We start from the raw sequence: 19942 nt of genomic DNA on the forward strand, positions 1-19942 counted from the left end.
AGTCCCGGGGCGGCGAGGCAAATGGGCAAACCTCTTAATATGTAGCCCCTGTTCACCTAGCAGTAAATAGGTACGGGATGTAACTCGAGGGGTTGTGGCCTCACTTTCCCGGTGTGTGGAATGTGGTGTGGTCTCGGTCCTACCCGATGATCGGTCACTACGAGCTCTGAGCTCTTTCTGTAGGGAAAAGGCTGGCTGGGTGACCAGCAGACGACCATGGTGAATAACACACACACACACACACACACACACACACACACACACACACACACACACCTGCATAGTGTAGTGGTTAGCACACTCGGCTCACAACCAAGAAGGCCCAGGTTCGAGTCCTGGGTGCAGTGAGGCAAATGGGCAAGCCTCATAATGTGTAGCCCCTGTTCACCAAGAAGCAAGTAGGTATGGGATACAATTTGAGGGGTCGTAGCCTCGCTTTCCTGATGTGTGGAGGGTGGCATGGTCTTAGCCCTACCCAAAGATCGGTGTATGAGCTCTGAGCTTCCTCAGTAATGGGGAAGACTGGCTGGGTGACCAGCAAGCAACCAGGAATACACATTGAAGGGGCTATCATACAGACAGAACTTTCCTTCAGCACATATATGGAAAAGCAGTATCAGTGGTTAGACAGGTGGTGGGGAGAGGAAAAATACATCAGCTTTTTAATCATTTAAGAAAAAATAAGGACCTGGAACAAAATGATAATGGTATTGAGCTAAGGATTTGCTGCTTATTATCAATGGGAATTAATATGACATAGTGGAATATCCCTCCCTGTTTTTTCAAACATCTTACTGGGAATAAGTATTGAATCTTGGTAGTAACTGTCCATGAATGTAATCTTATTATCACCAGTTGTTAGGACAGTCAAGTAATTCATCTTTCATTCTATTCCTTCACTGAAGATGGCAGTCAAGTATAGAGACAGATACCTGATGGATATTTCTAATAGGAATGAATTTTTATATACTATTTTTATGAATTAAAGTCCAAAAATTAAGTATATACTGTATGAGGAATAGACTGAAGATATTTGCATTCAAGAATGATAAGACTTTCCAGACATGATAATTGTTGCTATGGGAAAGTAGTTTTGTGTAAAGTCTTAACATTGCACTCTTCCTGCAAAGGTATGTGGTAGTCAGGTAGACAGAATTCTTTTAAGCCATGTTTAGAGAAATTACTTCAGGATGTCTGAAAGTATTTCATATTAGGTTAGCATGATGTCTTCAGTGCTTCACTTGGATGCATAGTGATACAATGTGAAAAAATGGTTTACCATTTTCTTCCTTTAGAACAGTTTTTCAGCAAAGGTTCAAGATCAGGCAAAGAAGCCTTCAGCTGTGTGATTGACATTCCTTGCTTTTTTTCTAATTATCATTTTTTCTTCATTTTATTTTATTATTATTATTATTAGAAATTAGCACCACAACCCTGACATGCTTCTCTCTCTCTCTCTCTCTCTCTCTCTCTCTCTCTCTCTCTCTCTCTCTCTCTCTCTCTCTCTCTCTCTCTCTCTCTCTCTCTCTCTCTCTCTCTCTCTCTCTCTCTCTCTCTCTCTCTCAACCATAATACTTACATGTAATCATCTCAAGGATAATTTCTTGAAATGAAAATTCATACCTGCTGGAAGTGACCTCGAGATGATAAGGAATGTAAAGATACTGTGAACTTAATTCTTAGATTTATTGTTGGTGCTGGTGGTTTTGTTTGCTTGCACTGCAGACATTTTTTTAAGAGTGATCAATGAGGATCTGTCTTCTCCCATCCTTAGAGACTCAAGTGCTAAGGTGATTTTTTTATTTGATATTATGTATCTATATGCAGCAATGTTGCACTTAGTTCCTTCAAAGAAACTAACAAACTTTAGTTCTCACTTAAAACAAGCAGTATTGTGGCAAGGACACAACTGGGAAGTAAATTAATGATGCCCGTCAGTACCTCTCTGCCCCACCATCTTTTAAATTATAGATCTTTGCTGCTAATTTTACAGAGATTAAATATTTAAAATCTGTTATATTTATGTGGGAGGTATTGTAGAGAGTGGAATCCAGAGCATCATTTCACCACTCCAGCACCAAAATAGTTTATTTTGAACAAGGGTTGACCAAGTGAAATTTTTAAAAATACCTCCTGTGTATTGAGTACCATTGGACAATACAACACAACAATGGTCCAACACTAACAAAGGAAAAAATAACAACACTACTACCAGAGAGTGGAGGCAAACTGGTAATGGGATGGTTGCCAGATTAGGTCATGGTGCCAGATTGATAAGTGTTGGGTCATAAAGTGGTTGCCCTCACAGTCATTGACTTCCTCACTTTGAACAGTGTTACTTTTGTCCTCAGGTTCAGCTTTGTTGCTGTGAAAAAGTGAGGCAGATAGAGTGCTCTTAGTGATATAGATTAGGGAATGTTTGGATGGATGTTTGTGTGTGTGTGTGTGTGTGTGTGTGTGTGTGTGTGTAAGGGTAGTTTGTCAGGCTGGTTTATAGATGCAGTCTAATGTAATGAATTAATGAAATGAGAAGCATACTGATTCTTTACACAACATTTGATATGGTAAGGCAACCATTTACCTGCTCTATGAGTTGCCAGTGAAGTTTGTTACTTAAGTCCCATTTCATCGTTTGAAAAAGAAGCAGCCAACTAATCTACTACACTGCCTGTAATTTGCCATGTGTCATTCATTTTTATAAGTACCAAATGCTCTCCTTTCTTAGCAGCTCTCTTCTCACCGTCACCAAATAGGTATCATACATATGAAAGATTAGGCTTCTTAAGCATAGAGAAAATTGTAATACTATAGTAAAACCTCACTAACTTAGAGGGCCAATTTGACTTAATCAAAACCCAGCACTGCATTTCAATTCCATGTCTGCAAGATGTTCAGTATGTCTCCTGCAGTATGCTTCATGTCCAAACTGCCTACTGATATCCCTTTAGCTCTTTGTTTCATGTATTGTATGTAGAGAAATTTGTTGAAGTTTTCATGTTACTCCTTCCAGGTCCTTCCTTAAAAAGTGTCTGACTTGAAGTTTTACTGTAGTTCGTGTAGGTGGCAGTATTGTCATTTCCATGTCACAGGTACAGTGTAGGCTTGATGACACATCTAAGATTATAAGAAAATAAGGAGACTAAAAAGCCAGCTGACTTACACAAGGTAACTCATGATTACTCAAAACTTACCATCAGCCATCATCATCCATGAATTTATCCTAATTCCTCTTTTAAGTCCTTTTAAGACAGGCAGCCTCTTCTTGAATCATGTTGTTCTTGTGATTGCAGTCACAGAAAAGGAAGAGCAAAGAAAATTAGATACTATGAATTTTTGGCTAATAACAGCCTGTAATATTTGTGCAGTGCAAAGAGAAATTAATTTTTTCTTGTTTTCTCTAGTTTTTATTCTTTTTATTTTGGTATGTTCATTTTAACTGATGCTTATATATCTTTTTTTTTTTTATTAATTGTGAATTATTGCTATATTTCTACTTATTTGTTTATGTATGTATTTCATATGTAAAGTGAGAGGACTGAGAATTTTCTCGTCCATATCTGTATTCCTAGAAAGAGACAATGCTTGCTGTCTTGTCTCAGCCACCCACCTTGAGAGGGAATATCAGTCTGCTGTGTGGATAGATAGGTTTGTTAATTTTTTACTTTTTTATTAATTTATTCTTTCGTTTATTGATTATACTAACTATTTGCCACTTGTGTACATAGTTTGGATTGTTTCTGGTCTCACAACAAATGACCCAAGTGATTCCATAGACACAGACAGACTGTTGGCACACACACACACACACACACACACACACACACACACACACACACACACACACACACACACATACACACACACACACACCGTAGTGTAGTGGTTAGCATGCTCGACTCACAATCGAGAGGGCCGGGTTCGAGTCCCGGGAAGCAGCGAGGCATATCGGCAAGCCTCTTAATGTGTGGCCCCTGTTCACCTAGCAGTAAATAGGTACGGGAAGTAAGTTGAGGGGTTGTGGCCTCACTTTCCCGGTGTGTGGAGTGTGTTGTGGTCTCAGTCCTACCCGAAGATCGGTCTATGAGCTCTGAGCTCACTCCGTAATGGGGAAGACTGGCTGGGTGACCAGCAGGCGACCAAGGTGAATTACACACACACACACACACGCCCGGTAGCTCAGTGGTTAGAGCGCTGGCTTCACAAGCCAGAGGACCGGGGTTCGATTCCCCGGCCGGGTGGAGATATTTGGGTGTGTCTCCTTTCACGTAGCCCTGTTCACCTAGCAGTGAGTAGGTACAGGATGTAAATCGAGGAGTTGTGACCTTGTTGTCCCGGTGTGTGGTGTGTGCCTGGGGTCTCAGGCCTATCTGAAGATCGGAAATAATGAGCTCTGAGCTCGTTCCGTAGAGTAACGTCTGGCTGTCTCGTCAGAGACTGCAGCAGATCAAACAGTGAAACACACACACACACACACACACACACACACACACACACACACACACACACACACACACACCTGCTGGTCATCTACTGTCAGATTTAGGGGTCACTTTTTCATTGCCTTGTTGCACACCTGTTCTCAGGTTTATGAACAGGGCATTTAGCCTGACTGGAGGCTTAATTCAATGGTCTCTTAGTTACCTGGCCAGAAACTCAAACCCCACACCTCTTGGTTGTGACTTTTTACATATAATTATATATATATATATATATATATATATATATATATATATATATATATATATATATATATATATATATATATATATATATATATACACAATGGCATTTGACTTGTGTGCAAATATGCACTACACACAGATGGTAATACAGTTTTTTTTAAATGAGGTAAATTTTTTAACATGCTGTATAAAGGTTGTTATATGTATGTAATTTTATGATAGACTATTTGCCAGTCAGTCGCACAACAAGTCAAGTCAAATTAAACATGTTAATTGAAATGTGTAGAAATTAAGTATACATTTTTTAAACATCTTAGTTAAAAAGATTATAGAATTTCTATAAATTAAAATGGAAAATTAAGTTGAGACGTTGTAGTATTTGCATGGAAAACAATAACATTATTGTCATTGGTTGAGGGACCTGCATTTAATGTCCATGTAGTTAAATGGTTGTTAATGAGTGGCAATATCAAAGAAAGTTTCTGCCCACTGAGTATCACCTGGATAAGTTTCAAGGTTATTCAGTTTTGCATTTGCTGAATGCTTCTTTTTATCCCAGAGGATATTTCTCAGTGGGTACAGACTTGGGTGCAGTAATAAAAGTTTCCAAATATACTGTTGTTAGATATTATATTGGTTGTAATAAAGTAAAGAGATATGGTTATGGCACTTCACTTGAACTCCCTTATCTATCATTAGTGAATTGACAGTTTGAGTGACGTTATAGGATTCTCGACCATGGGACACATGCATTAGTTTTAAAAGTCATTATTGCTTTTCACACATTTAAGATGACCATCACTTATAACTTTTGCATCCCAAAGCCACACTGTTGTGCTGTTAAGGGAACACTGAGTCTATAGGAAGCTAGTCTTTGGGATATTACTCCATTCTGAATTGGGAGTTCCATTTGCTTCCTTTTATGTGGACAGGTGAGATGATGTGAATGGTAGACCACAGGTGGACAATACAAGAGGTGAAGTGATGTCACAGTAGAATTCACTGTGGCAGACAGGTGAGGTAAAGTGAGTGAGGGTGAGGTGAGTGAAGTGCCAACACAAGATCATGGTAGAATTCATGCTGTGATAGACTGCATGATATATTAGTATCCCAACTTTTCCCTCTTATCTTTTCAGCATAGCCATACTATCTAAATAATTTTCATCCATTCCAGCACTTACATAAATGCTAATAAATCTCTTGTTGACTCACTCCTTTCACCCTTCCATCTTGTCACTCCTCACACCCTCAGATAAGTCATTTTCACAGCATGCATTCTTGACTTTTTTTTTTCCACATCTAGCACCTTATAACGATTTTTTTTTTTTTTTTCTCAAATCCAGCATCTTACAACTAGATAACAACACACACACACACACACACACACACACATCTTATTCTAATGTCAGGCCCATGTGCTCTCACAAACATCCTGTGTTCTCAACTCACTTCCAGGCTCAACAGTGATAATGAAAATGGCATCACAAAAAAATCCATTTATATACAAAAATAGACATTTGTTTTTGCCTTAGCGTACTAATGTATTATCACAGACATGTTTCCGATATTTTATAGCATTATATGAAAAAAGAGCATAGCCTGAGCAAGTTTTGATAAATAAGTCCCATTAGACATTACAAACTTCTGATGTAAAGATACAAGGTACAATTAAACATGTTTGCAAATGAAACATTAGAAATAATCAACCACAGTAATAATTACTTAGAGAAATAAGTATTATGTAAGATTATATAAAAAAAAATATGAATCAAAATCTGCAGTGGCATTGATAGAACCTAGAAAAGATTAACAGTCTTGTAAGTGACAGAGCAATCAAATGTTGAGAAAGATACGATAGTTATATGAGTATGTTGCTGATTTGAACTACAAAAAGAAACTGGCTCGTGATGTATGATTAATATAGGAACTTAATGTGGACAAATGGCTTTTTATGCAAGGGAAATTACAATGTTAAGACCTCAACTTATCTAAACTAAGGAAGAAGGTAGGGAAAGATTCAGCTTTCCAAATACATATATGTAGAAGCAATGACATCTCGAATGGTCTAGATGGTATTCACAGCACAAGAGAAAGGTCTAAAACTAAACTAGAAAAAAAGTCAACTTCACTAAAAGGCAACATGAACATGGTTCAAATCCTTTTGTCATAAACATAATGTAGTAACGGGCATTCAAGGCCAACTAATATTCATTTGGGCCTTAGTGAGCACTTGGTAAATTAGTGGAATCACATTTATCTTTACTGTCCCACAAAAGTTTATCTTTTGCAATCATATTTTGTGGTCAATTAATCCTGCCTTCACAATGATTTTTCAGTGTTTACACACACACATACACATACAGATACCAACTGAAGGTATTAGAAATTGATGCTCATCAACATAAATAAAAGTAAAAAGTTGAATTACCATGAAATAAGTAAAATTCTTCCAAATAAAATATGGAGCATAATGAAGTTTACATGACATAATACTTTAAAAAAAGTACCATAATATACTTATTCAACAAAACTGATTTGAGAGAATCAGGGCAGTCACACTTCACTGAAATTGCAATTCAATTGTTGAAGACCATTGCAGGAATGAAAATATGATTCCATAAAGAAAAACAAAATATTATTTTTGGCATTCTGTTAGTACTAACCTGAGAAGATTGATAAGGAAATAAAAAAAAAAAAAAAGAGAGAATAGACAAATTGACTTTTAAATAGAAAAGTGAATGAATGGAAGACTAAATAATCAGGTTGTTAGCACTTAGTGAACTGGAAACTTCAAAAGATTACACAAGTTTATGGATAGGGATGATAAGTGGATATGTGTGTCTTATATGGGGACTGCAAACTTGTAAGCTCAGTGACTTCTTCCAGGTCCCTTTATGTTCTTAAACTACTAATCCCCTTCATCAGAGTCCTCTGCAAGGATGATATTATGGCCAGGAAGAGTATCAGGGTTGAAAGTAGCTTCAAAGCAGCGTCGGAAAAAGAATTTGCTCCTTTTTGCTGGAGGTGATGATGGTACGGTGTCACTATCCTCCTCCTCTTCTTGTGCTGTTTTGTGGTTATTTCTTGACAAAGGTACTACTGGCTCACTGTGAGAGGTGTCATCCCTAACAGCATCTTTCTGCTGGTGTGGTATTTCTTCAACTCTTGAGTTCTCCAATGGAAAAGTAACATCTTGTACTTCTGTAACATCTGGAGTTGAAAGTGATTATTTGCTTAGTACAATATATTAAATTTCATCACACTCTTTGGTAATCCTAAGAAAATAGAGATTACAAAAGGCCAGCAAGCCCACACACACAATGTTGCTCCAAAAAACTAATAAACAATCCATCTTGTTATTATTAACCTTACTCTTTCAGTAAATAGCCAGAAAAAGATTGATTCAAGTTTGGTCAAGTATCAGTTTTTATCTGTTGTATTATTCAGAATGAAACTGCACCTGCCAGTAATTCATGTGATGTTCAGAAGAAATTAAGTTTTTAAGCATTAATTCATGAACCTTCTATAATGACAAAAGTGACTAGTAGATAAAACGGTCAGGAGCCAACACATATTGTCCATTTATCATCTATGCTTCTATCTCCTTCATATTCTTTGTTTGATTTGACTATGAAAAATAAAACTTTACAATATGACATCATATATTGTTAATTCTATATAAATCTTGGTATCCATTATGCATCATTCATGGTAAAGAAATACTACCTACCCTGACAATATATAATAAAAGAAAACAGACTATTTTGAAGCACTTAGAAAATCAAACAAGTCATCTTAAGGAGACTGACCAAGTTGACATGTCGTTGTAGAAATGAAGTGTGCAATATTCCACCTAAGACATTCCACATGACAAAATTTTGAGTGTTTATTTTCTTCTAGCCAGAGAAATAACTAGTTAACAAGACTTTATATTATTTCTCAACAAAAATCTTGTGACAAGTTTTCAAGATAATCTTAGAAAAACTTGTCTTTTTCATACATATGTCAACACTTGCTTTTCCACAAGCTCAGGGGTTCTCAACTTGGGGTTCACAAGATTTCCAGAGGTACTTAGATGACTGATCTAATAACATCCTTTGCAGTATACCGTTGCATATTGCATTTAGTGTTAGTCACTAAATTAACATTCTAATCAATGTCAGATTACTGGAGGTTCAGATAGATGGTCTTAAAACTTAGGGGGGTTCTTAACAAGAAAAAGGTGGAGAACCCCTGCATTAGAGAGAGCCCTCAATGAAGAAGATATGCATTAATCTCACCTCCGTCATCACTAGCTGAGTTTGGAAGATTGTTCTTCCTCACCGATACTTCACTGGAAGCTTTCCTTATTGAAGTGGAAGCCCGTGGTTCATGACTGGATTTACTTGCAGGCTGAGTTCCAACTTCAGCCTTCTGAACCAATGTTGCAAGGACTAGAGTGCCTTCATATAGAGGTTTGCTATCATACGTGAAGATGATAGGGCTGCAAGATGAATGATCAAAGAGAATTTTTTGATTCCACAGGCACAATCCCAAATGAATCCTATAGCAGTATAAAAAAATTAGATTACATGTTTGGGTCCTACTTATACACCTTTGCATGTAAAGTCACCATTAAGACAGAGGGACTAAAATGTTTTCTAATCCAATTTCAGGATGTGTTAGTGTGTGTGCATGCTTGTGTATTCACAAAGGTTTGATCATGAGCAGACCTGCAGCCACCAGCCATTACCCTCTCAGTGTGAGCTTAGAGTTCATTATTACTGATCTTCAGATATTACTGTGATCTCACACACCACACACCCCATCCCTCTGGTCAGGGGAGACAGTAATTGCCATGCTTGTTAGTGGAAAAATCCCACCAGAGGTGACCAGTCCCTAGTGAGGTTCAAACACAGATTCGGCCTTTTCCACTAAGCCATGAAGTAGTGTGTGTGTGTGTGTGTGTATTTACCTAATTGTATTTACCTAATTGTAACATACGGGAAAAGAGCTATGCTCGTGTTGTCCCGTCTCCATATCTATTAATGTCCAGCTTTTTCTTAAAATCATGAATATTCCTTGCGTTGACCACTTCCACGTCTAAACTATTCCATGCTTCCACCCTTCTATGAGGAAGCTATATTTTTCACATCTCTCCTATAAGTGGCCATTTTAGTTTTTCCCATGCCCTCTCGACATTCTTTCATTCCACATACACAGATCTTCCCTATCCATTTTTCCATGCCAATCATCACTCTGTATATTGCTATCAGGTCTCCCCTTTCTCTTCTGTTTTCCAGGGTCGGAAGTTGCATTCTTTTCAGTCTGTCTTCATAAGTCAAATCTCTTAAGTCAGGCACCATTTTGTTGCAGCCCTCTGTACTTTCTCTAGTTTCCTTATGTGTTTCTTTAAGTTCGAGCCCACTGTATTGTTGCATATTCAAGCCTCGGTCTTATCATTGCAGTAATTATTTTCTTCATCATTTCTTCATCTAAATATCTGACGCCACTCTTATGTTCCTCAATAAGTTCAATACTTCTCCAATTATTTTGTTTATATGTCTCTCTGGCGATAGGTCATTGGTAATTGTCACCCCAAGGTCTTTTTCTTCATGACTGGTTTTTATGTCTTCATTTCCTATCTTGTGTGTGTGTGTGTGTGTGTGTGTGTGTGTGTGTGTGTGTGTGTGTGTGTGTGTGTGTGTGTGTGTGTGTGTGTGTAATTCACCTCGGTAGCCTGCTGGTCACCCAGCCAGTCTTCTTCATTACAGAGCGAGCTCTGTAATGTCTGTAGGACTGAGACCACATCAACACACAACACACACCGGGAGAGCGAGGCCACAAACCCTCGAGTTACATCCCATACCTATTTAGTAACTGCTAGGTGAACAGGGGCCACACATTAAAAGGCTTGCCCATTTGCCTCGCCACTTACCGGGAATCAAACCCAGCCCTCTCGATTGTGTGTGTGGGTGTGCATTTACCTATTTGTGTATTACAGGGCCCAAGCTAAGCTCTCTGTGTCCTGTCTCCTTGTCCACTCCTGTCATATCTCTCTTTCATCTCATTGACACACACCGCGTCAATGACATCACTGCTCAGTTTATTCCAGTTATCAATACTACGATGCGGAAAACTGTACTTTCTCACGTCATTTAGACAGATGTCCTTTATTAGTTTTTTTCCATGTCCTCGGAGATGATTACTTGTGGTCACCTTTATCAATTCCCTGTCCAGTATGTCAATCTTGTTCACCAATTTATACATAGTTATCATGTCTCCTCTTGTTCTTCTCTCTTCTAGTATGGTCAGCCCCAGCTTCCTCAGTCTTTCCTCATAGTCTAACTCCCTGAGTCCTGGTACCATCCTTGTTGCCAGCCTCTGTACCCTTTCCACCTTCTTCACATTTTTCTTCATATGCGGTGACCAGACACAAGCTGCATATTCTAACTGGGGTCTTATTAAGGTGCATAATATCTTCTTCATCATTCCTTCATCTAGGTAGTGGAATGCAAGGCCAATATTTTGAAGCATGTTATATGTTTTCCAAAATATCTTGTTAATGTGTTTCTCCGGTGACAAAGTGTTTTGCACGGTTACTCCTAAGTCTTTCTCCTCATTGGTCTCTTTAATTTTCTCATCACCCAGCCTGTAATCCCTGTTTGGTCTGTATCTACTTCTTCCCATTTTCATAACATGGCTCTTGTTTATATTAAATTCCATCTGCCACTCTTTACTCCACTCATATATTTTATCAAGATCTTCCTGTAACTTGTTACAATCTTCCACATTCTTTACTCTCCTCATAATTTTAGTATCGTCTGCAAACATGTTCATGTAACTGTCAATTCCTACTGGCATATCATTAACATAAATCAAAAACATGATGGGACCAAGCACTGACCCTTGTGGAACTCCACTGGTTACCTTCTTCCACTCGGACTTCCTTCCTTTCACCACTGTTCTCATTTCTCTTCCCACTAAGTAATTTTCCATCCATTTTGCTAGTTTATCATTTACTCCTCCAATCTTCTTTAGTTTCCACATCAGTCTATTGTGTGGCACTTTATCAAAGGCCTTTCTCAAGTCCAGGTAGATAGCATCCACCCATCCCTCTCTATGTTGTAGTATGTCAGTCACTCTTGAATAAAAACATAATAAATTGGATACGCACGATCTTCCTTTTCTGAAACCAAACTGCCTTTCACTCAGAATGTTTTCACTTTCTAGATACTCACTCCACTTAGCTTTAATTACTTCTTCACATACCTTGCACAATATACTAGTCAACGATACTGGTCTGTAATTTAACGGTTCCATTCTACTACCATTCTTATATATAGGCACAATGTCAGCTCTTTTCCACTCTTTCGGGACTATTCCTGTTCATATGGAGGTTTCCACAATATCAAATACAGGGTTCAACAATTGATCCTTACATTCTTTTAGCAACCTTCCAGATATGCCATCAGGCCCCATTGATTTATTAATATCCAAATTGCTTATAATTTTCCTTACATCTTCTTTAGTAACCATGATGTACTGCATTTGCTTTATCTCCATTGGCCCTTCTCCTGTGTGTGTGTGTGTGTGTGTGTGTGTGTGTGTGTGTGTGTGTGTGTGTGTGTGTGTGTGTGTGTGTGTGTGTGTGTGTGTGTGTGTGTGTGTGTGTGTGTGTGTGTGTGTGCTACAAGATATGAACTACACTCATGTAGTTATGTCCATATTTTTTATTTAGCCTGACAAAAAGGAATAGATATAAAACAGCATTGTATTCAGTACGAAATTAAGAGTTTGTGTTTCACTCTACTTACATTTGAGTGTACACTCGACCCTCGAAACAACGGACCTCCCATCAACGGATTTCAGAAACTACAGACAAATTCTGGAGTCCGGTTTAATCTATGGACGAATATTAAAATGCGCGCGATTGTCCATTCCCGGCAAATTATTGTCCGGTAGGTGGCGGGTCGGTCGCGTCATCAGCTGTTGGCCGCCATGTTTAATCTTCAGTGCGTGCATTTTCAACCAACAGTGAACATTGTCCAGTGCTTACCACAGCTTTTTTTATGCATTTGTACTCTTCCCACGAGTGCTTAACCTATCCAAAATGTCTCCTAAACCTAGTGAACCAGTGAAGCGTAATCGAAAGGCTCTTCCAGTGGCTGCTAAGCTTGAACTAATACGAAAATTAGAAAATTTTACGTATTTTACTTACATTTTATAGTTTTTTTACGTACTTTTGCAAAGAGCAGACTTTTGCAATCTATGGACAGGGTCATGCACGCATTTGTCCGTTGTTTCGAGGGTCGAGTGTATTTTGAATTTCTAAGCATGTCTGTTTGTTGTACCTGAACTCCACTACTAACAGTACTGTACTTGGTATTCAGAGCCAAATGTCCATAGAAAATAAAATTACATGCTTTCAAGGTGAAAACTGAGTATACAACACTAACCTGCCAGGACCGGAGAAATATGCTTTTGTGGAGATACCAGTTGACCCAGTGAATGCCAATAGTGCTCTTATTTCTTTGAGACAGACAGTTAACTCACAGTTACTCATGATGTTGTAATCTTCAAACTCTCCCCGTGTCAGTGTAACTACAGTGTGGACAACTTTGCTGGGATCTGAAATGAAATTTAAAATTTCATTACAACATTCACAAAATCCAAGATTCATTATATGTACAGGATGTCCCATGAGTCAAAGTATTCACTTCAGGACACAATTATTTCAGTCATTCAAAGTCAAAAATATTCTATATACCTGCATTATTCTGTAGACACAAGTAGTTTTTTTAATACATTTGTAAGAAACTTTAATTCGAAAGTGAAAATTGATTTGCCTTCAATTGATCCCTCTAAGATCACCAAACATTTGTATGTTTGCCTCTTGTGGAGAACATTTATTACTACAATGTAGACATTGACATTTCAACAGAAGTCAGTCTCCTTGGCTCTAATGATAAATCAAATCTATATACTTGGTAACTGAATCTCTTATCACAAAAAAATAATAATAATATTTTTTGTGCAGGTCCAGACCAGTTAAAAAAAAAAATCCAGATACCATTGCATGATCAATAGAAGAGGTTCTTTACTTGGAGAGAAAGTGTTGTATGTGCTTCTGAGAGGGTTTTGAATCCCTAGGAATGCAGCATTGATGTTAAACATTTTTCAGTTTAATATAGAATAAAGACTTAAGAAAAGACTAATTTTTCTCACTCATACATAATGTTTACATCAACACTCTTCTTTTCCAAGAACTTATTAAACTGCATGTCGAGTTAGAGGAAAATCCCTAATTGCAAAAATTTTTCAATTTTTCATACAGAACTGGAATTGAAAAAAACTTTAATTTCATATAATTTTGTCAGATTACCAGAAGATATGCTTTACTTAGAGAGGCAGCATTCTATACACTCCTAAAAGGATTTTGAGTCCCTAGAAATGCAGCAGAGATCATAATCATTTTTATGTTTGAGATGAAACAAACACTAAAGACGACTTTTTTTTCACTCATACATAATTTTCACATCAATATTCCTCTTCTCCAAGCACTTATTGAATTTTCCATTGAATCAGAAGAGAATCCCTTATCGCAAATTTTTTCAATTTTCCATACAGCTGCGGACTGATATTAAAAAGAAAAAAAAATTTATTTCAGATACCTTTGTGTGATAACTAGAAGACATTCTTTACTTAGAGAAGAAATGTTCTATATGTTCTAAACAGGGAACATGGCAATAGCAATGAACAATAGTTACTTACTACACTTTAAATATACACGGCAAATCTTGGTATGGAGCAGTAGCAGGGCAGCAATTGTCAGTCACCTTGTGCTGATGAATCTTTATACACAAAACCAAATCACTCAAATCTTTAGAGATAGCAGTTATTGAATGACTACTTTTGTTGTTCCTACATATTCAGTACAGAGAATGGCTGAGAGGAAAGCCCTCATATTGTTATGTTGGGGATTTCTATTATCATTTGAAAAATGTCTTCTTATACTTTTCCAGTCCATTCAGGCAATACAAAAAAAATGCCAAGACTTGCCTATTTTCACAATCCTCTTGGTGCTCTCTACAAAACTGCTGCTACTGCAACTTAAGATTTCCTTTATACTGTATAATTAATATACAAACTCCCTGCCTGCTTCTGTACTTTCACCTTTCTATGATTTGAACTCTTTCAAGATTTATCTTCTGGCTTTGCCTGACTTGAAACTTTGTCTTTGTATGGGCATGACACCTCAGTGGGTCTCTTGCATTGTAATTTTTGTTGTCCTTGACAGTGCTCTTCTTACATGAAAAAAAAAAAAAAGCTAATTTGCAGGATATCCAGTAGGTTCAGGGTAATGAATGAATGCATGCATATGCCATACACACATACATACCTGGTTCCTCTACATGAGATTTCAATATGAGATTGCGAGGTGTGAAGCAAAATGATATTTCCTCCAAAGTCTGCTGATGAAAGCTGGACAGGGCACCAAGCAGCACTCGAGAGTCACTCACCATGTGGTTGGGACAGGATTCCTTGTCGTACACAGCCTGGAAGACATTTACATTAAAAAATATTCATCTAATAAAACTTTAAGAAAAGTATTGGTCTCTATTTTTAACATAGAAAATGGCTCCTTGGGCCTAAATAATTTCTATAAAATGATGTATACAAAACAAAATACCACATCTCAAATTTGTGAACCGTAAGTCATGTCTGAGTTTAATATATGTAATCATATAGGTAATATATGAATCTAAAATATTTCAAGCCTTATATCCTATTATAAAGGGAGACAGCGGTTTCAAGATACATAGATAAAAAATGGAAAGCAAATGTTAGAGTTTCCTCGAGCTCTTTTACACACCGGCCATTTCATGAGAGTACAGTCCATACCTCTCCATACACCCCACTATTTCCAAGCACTATATAAATTCATTCATTCACCCTGGTCGATTATCACTGGCTTAGTGACTAGTAAAAATTTGCTTACCTGCAAAGCATCACATTCTATAAAGGACAAGTTGTGTGTTTTGACAATTCCATAATGACATGTAAGCTGGATAACCAATTTGGCGTCCTCCCATTTCAAGGTTAATTTACATCGCTGAACAGTTCGTTCCAAGTTGTGAATCCCTTTGAATATATTTAACACTGCCTGAAAGGAAAATGGTACATATAGTATAACTATTTATTTTGCTGTGCACACTAGGCTCATAAAAAGAGGAATCAGAATTTAAATGCCTGCCTGATAGACTATATGAATGTATACTTTTCAAAACAAAAAATTCTTAAAGGTTTGTACTTTCAGTCACTTCAGCAGATTTCTAGCAAATAATTGCTTAGTGATATTACATCACCAGTGAATCACAATTGCTGCAACACAATAAAATGGTAAAAAATATGTAAAACCTAAGTACATTTAAACTTTTATCTGTTTCTGTATGAAACTGTGAAACTGCAAAAAAAACATAAGTTTTACCTTCATAGCCACTTTACACCTGAATGCGTCTTCTCCAGATGTTGGTGTCTGGCCTCCCAAGCCACTGTCATAGAATGTGAAGAAGGAGTTTCCAAAGTTGTAAGAGAAGAATGCTGACCGTGATGAACTGATGGTACGAAAGGAGACCCCTGAGGTGCAGTGTATAAAAATTGTCATAGTGAAAGGAATTAATACAAAATACATCATATCACAACACAGTACACTTGCTACAAAAAATTATAAAGTTCTACAAAAATGTGAATGTCTTCCTCTTGAGAAAGTAACTGCCAGTTGATATTTGTACAGTCTTAATATATAAAGTAATCAACACTGCATCAACCTTTTGTAGGCAATTCCATATCAAAGTGAAACAGTGTGTACATACTTACCAGACTGGTTTGGCTCTATGTACAACTCCTCACCAACTTTGGCAAGAGCATGTATGGCTCTTCCAAAATCTGCAACAAAATTGAATTTTATATTAACATTATGGTAAGTCTATACTTTATACATTTACATTAAGGTAACAAACCTTTCTATATGATATGTGAACCCTTGTGAATTTATCCGACGTGAATGTGACATATAAAGTTTATCCCGTAAGAGGTCAACCACGTACATGTACGTGGAGTGGAGTCTTTGCTTACTATCTGTGGTCAATCACTTACAAGTACGTTCGCCCCTTTCTCGGTTTCCATGCGTTTGAAATTCCCTCCAGCTTCAATATTTATGTTCTTTGAAGTGTCTAGCATATATCAGCACAGTTTCCCGCCATTCTGACATGGGTTAGTCATCCCCCTCCCCCAGCCCTCCCTGCCGCCTTAGCGTGACCCCAAAAAAATGGAGCGACATTTGATGTAGCTCTATGCATTGAGCCTTGTTTTGAAGAATATCACACCCTGCTGCAATACTAAAAAGCTTAGATACTGAAAGAAAAAATAATAAACAATATTTTGTGGTAAACTGAGCAAATTATTTTTTACATTATATTTACAGTATTTACAAATATTTTTTTGTATTTTTCATTTCATAAAACATGGGTTAATTTATGAATTTGTAACCATTATACACATGTCTCGTAGGAGAAACGATTAAAAAAGCCTCATTCAGAAGTTGTACGTCTGGCAGCATCACTGAACGAGGTAAATTTAAAGCTCCAGCTGGACATTAAAAAATGGCAATTTCGAACTTTAACTCTTATTTTTACTTTTCTATGCCCATTTTGAGTTATATGGAATAAAAAAAGAAAGTGGAATTTTTGGTGACCTGGATGAGTATTCGGAGGTAAATCAGTGCTGACCTCTAACGGGTTAATCTAAATTCAAGAGCGGAGTTCTGGCCCCTGTATAACATTACAGAAAATACTTTTGGCACTCTCATAAAGAAACTGTCCTGCCCGCTCCTCTCGATTCCCGGCTCCCACTTCACAGCTCCTCTGCCCAACTGATTTGATGTCACATATGTGGAGCCATGCTATTGGTTAATGAGAGAGAGAGAGAGAGAGAGAGAGAGAGAGAGAGAGAGAGAGAGAGAGAGAGAGAGAGATGGTTCCATATATGTCACGTCAATTCAGCTGGGTGGAAAAACTGCGAAGGAGGAGCCGGGAATTGAGGTGAGCGGGCGGGACGATTTCTTTAAGAGAGTGCCATAATTTTATTACTGAGCTAGTTGGCTACTCATAGCTACATAAGTCAGGTTCAATCACAAAAACAGCACGTAGCTAAAGTAACTCTGTTAGTCCTTAGCTGCTGCCACGCCAGCCCACTGTACTGTGTCATACTGTCCATACATATTGTCGAGTCCCTTACAGCTGCAGATTTGTAATGTATAGTATATCCCACCAGCGTACCTTTCACATTTGTTGTTCCGATGGTGCACTTCATGTTGTTGTTGTTATTAGGGCTGCGACAATAACCGGTGATGGTCACTCACAAGTTTCCTCTACATTTGTTTGTTTACCTTCCCACAGAGTTACGGGCCTATAAAATATCGACATACATTTTATGATATACTTTCATTACTAAGATGAAATCACATATGTCAGTTTTTCAGAGTTAAGTATTTAGTTTTTTTATCATCTTTTGAAGCATTAGAAGATAATTCAGTCATACATTTTTTTTTTAAAAGCCGACGAGTCTTTCAAAACTTCATGGGCATATAACATATAACATAAATAATAGGATAACAAAGGGCCACCAGGGCCCATCTAGGTTATCCTGTATCAGTCGCACAGCGACCTCGTCATCAGTACTTAAAGATACACTTACAAGTACACAATACATTATATACTAATTATAAATATTTGGCCCATTAACAGGGCTAAGTCCTGCAGCGAACTCCTCTACAATCTGTGATCCCCATAAATGGGGATCATGTCTTGTTTAACTATAGTACATTTCTTATAAAAACTATCACGCAGCGCTATACATAATTATAAATCTAATAAATTTAAGTGCTTATCTAATATGTTTTTAAACATTTTCAAACTAGTGCTATTCCCTACGAGTGCTAGCTCACAGGGGCAATGGTGTGGGTATCCCAGTGCTTAGGATGTTCTACATTTCTGTTATCAGGGCTTTGATAGACTATGCTGCTCCAGTCTTGTTTCGGTATAGTCCAACACAGCTGAAACCCCTTGAGTACATTCACAATGAGAGCATGAGAGTAATCTTAGGCTGCCCCAAGACTGCAAAGCTTGAAGTTCTCCGAGCAGAATTGGACCTCCCCACCATTGTTTGTCGAATACAGGAAATCACCTGCCGTGCACTGTGTCGGATGGCATATAATGGTGCCAGCTAACCCTTGCGTTCCCTTGCCCACCTTCATGCTAACCCCAGGGCCCCTGCTAACTCTTACTTGAGACAGCTTTTAACATCACTAACCAAATTTGATGTCCTTGACTCCTACCTCAATGTTGTTACCACCTCTGGTTCCCCCTCTTGGAGACCTCACAAAGTCAGTGTAGATATAGAAAAACTTGCTGCTCCTAAACCACATGAACTTAAAGATTTAAAGATCTTTTTATGCATAAATTGTCTAACTACTCAAGGGTGCAGGCTGTACATGTTTACTGTGATGGTTCAGTGGATGGCAGCAAATCTGGATGTGGCCTGTTCATCCGCAACTACACCTTTCCCTCTGAATACACTGACACTGAGGTGTCCAAGAGGCTTCCTGACAACCTGTCCTCTACAAGGGCAGAACTATATGCCATGCTAGAAGGTTTACAAATTGTCCTTCCTTTGGGGAAAGATGTTTACTTTTTTGTTGATAGTCAGGGTGCCTTATATTCATTGTTGTCTCCTTCCCCTGCTGATTGTGATCTCATCAACAAGTGTCTTGGTGTCATTGATCTCTTGGAGAGATAATCTCAGAGTATGTTTCACCTGGGTGCCTTCTCATGTTGGCATTTCCCATAATGAAAAAGCTGATGTTCTTGCCCGTCACTCCCTTACTGAGGACATTGCTGACTGTCCTGTTGAACACACTTATAATAACATCAAGGGTCAGCTTAAATGTCATGTTTGTAGCACCATTGCTCATAACCTTGACACTTGTTATGGGAAAGGCAGTCTCAGTTCAGTCCATTATGTACATGTCTCCCACACCAGCAGTGTCACCTATGGCAGGAAGAGTGCCACCCATGACCTTGTTGCTATGCGTCTCAGGCTGGGTTACAGGTACTATTGGGAGGTCAGTGGGGCTGCTGCTATGCCCTGTAAGCTGTGTCACAGTCCTGCAGGGCACACACTTGCCCACTATGTCATGGAGTGTCCCTTGCTGGTGCATT

General features: G+C 38.0%; 1 protein-coding gene across 2 annotated transcripts; it reads right to left on the minus strand.

The window, feature by feature from the left end:
- Nucleotides 1-6165: 6165 nt before the first annotated feature.
- On the minus strand, nucleotides 6166-18131 carry LOC123518070 (cell cycle checkpoint control protein RAD9A-like). 2 transcript variants are annotated; one of them, XM_045278651.1, is made up of 8 exons: nucleotides 18002-18131; nucleotides 16542-16610; nucleotides 16153-16301; nucleotides 15664-15828; nucleotides 15064-15220; nucleotides 13121-13292; nucleotides 8963-9165; nucleotides 6166-7892 (listed from the first exon to the last, which is right to left on the minus strand). In XM_045278651.1, exons 1-8 carry the CDS (start codon nucleotides 18033-18035, stop codon nucleotides 7591-7593), a joined length of 1251 nt encoding a protein of 416 aa, XP_045134586.1. In that variant the 5' UTR covers nucleotides 18036-18131; the 3' UTR covers nucleotides 6166-7590. The 2 variants fall into 2 exon arrangements, with proteins under 2 accessions (XP_045134586.1, XP_045134588.1); XM_045278653.1 differs by having other exon boundaries at nucleotides 16153-16279; nucleotides 18002-18074.
- Between the last annotated feature and the right edge of the window lie 1811 nt (nucleotides 18132-19942).

Source organism: Portunus trituberculatus, chromosome 43, assembly GCF_017591435.1.
Source record: "Portunus trituberculatus isolate SZX2019 chromosome 43, ASM1759143v1, whole genome shotgun sequence".
In the NCBI taxonomy this organism is placed as follows: domain Eukaryota; kingdom Metazoa; phylum Arthropoda; class Malacostraca; order Decapoda; family Portunidae; genus Portunus; species Portunus trituberculatus.

What these genes read in the sequence shown, in the direction of transcription:
- LOC123518070 (XM_045278651.1), bottom strand. Translation starts at nt 18,035, where the DNA reads ATGAAGTGCACCATCGGAACAACAAATGTGAAAG. An exon ending in ATCTCATGTAGAGGAACCAG is followed by an intron (nt 13,293 to 15,063) that starts GTATGTATGTGT and finishes ATTTCATTTCAG; the next exon opens with ATCCCAGCAAAGTTGTCCAC. An exon ending in CTCAGCTAGTGATGACGGAG is followed by an intron (nt 7,893 to 8,962) that starts GTGAGATTAATG and finishes TTTCAACTCCAG; the next exon opens with ATGTTACAGAAGTACAAGAT.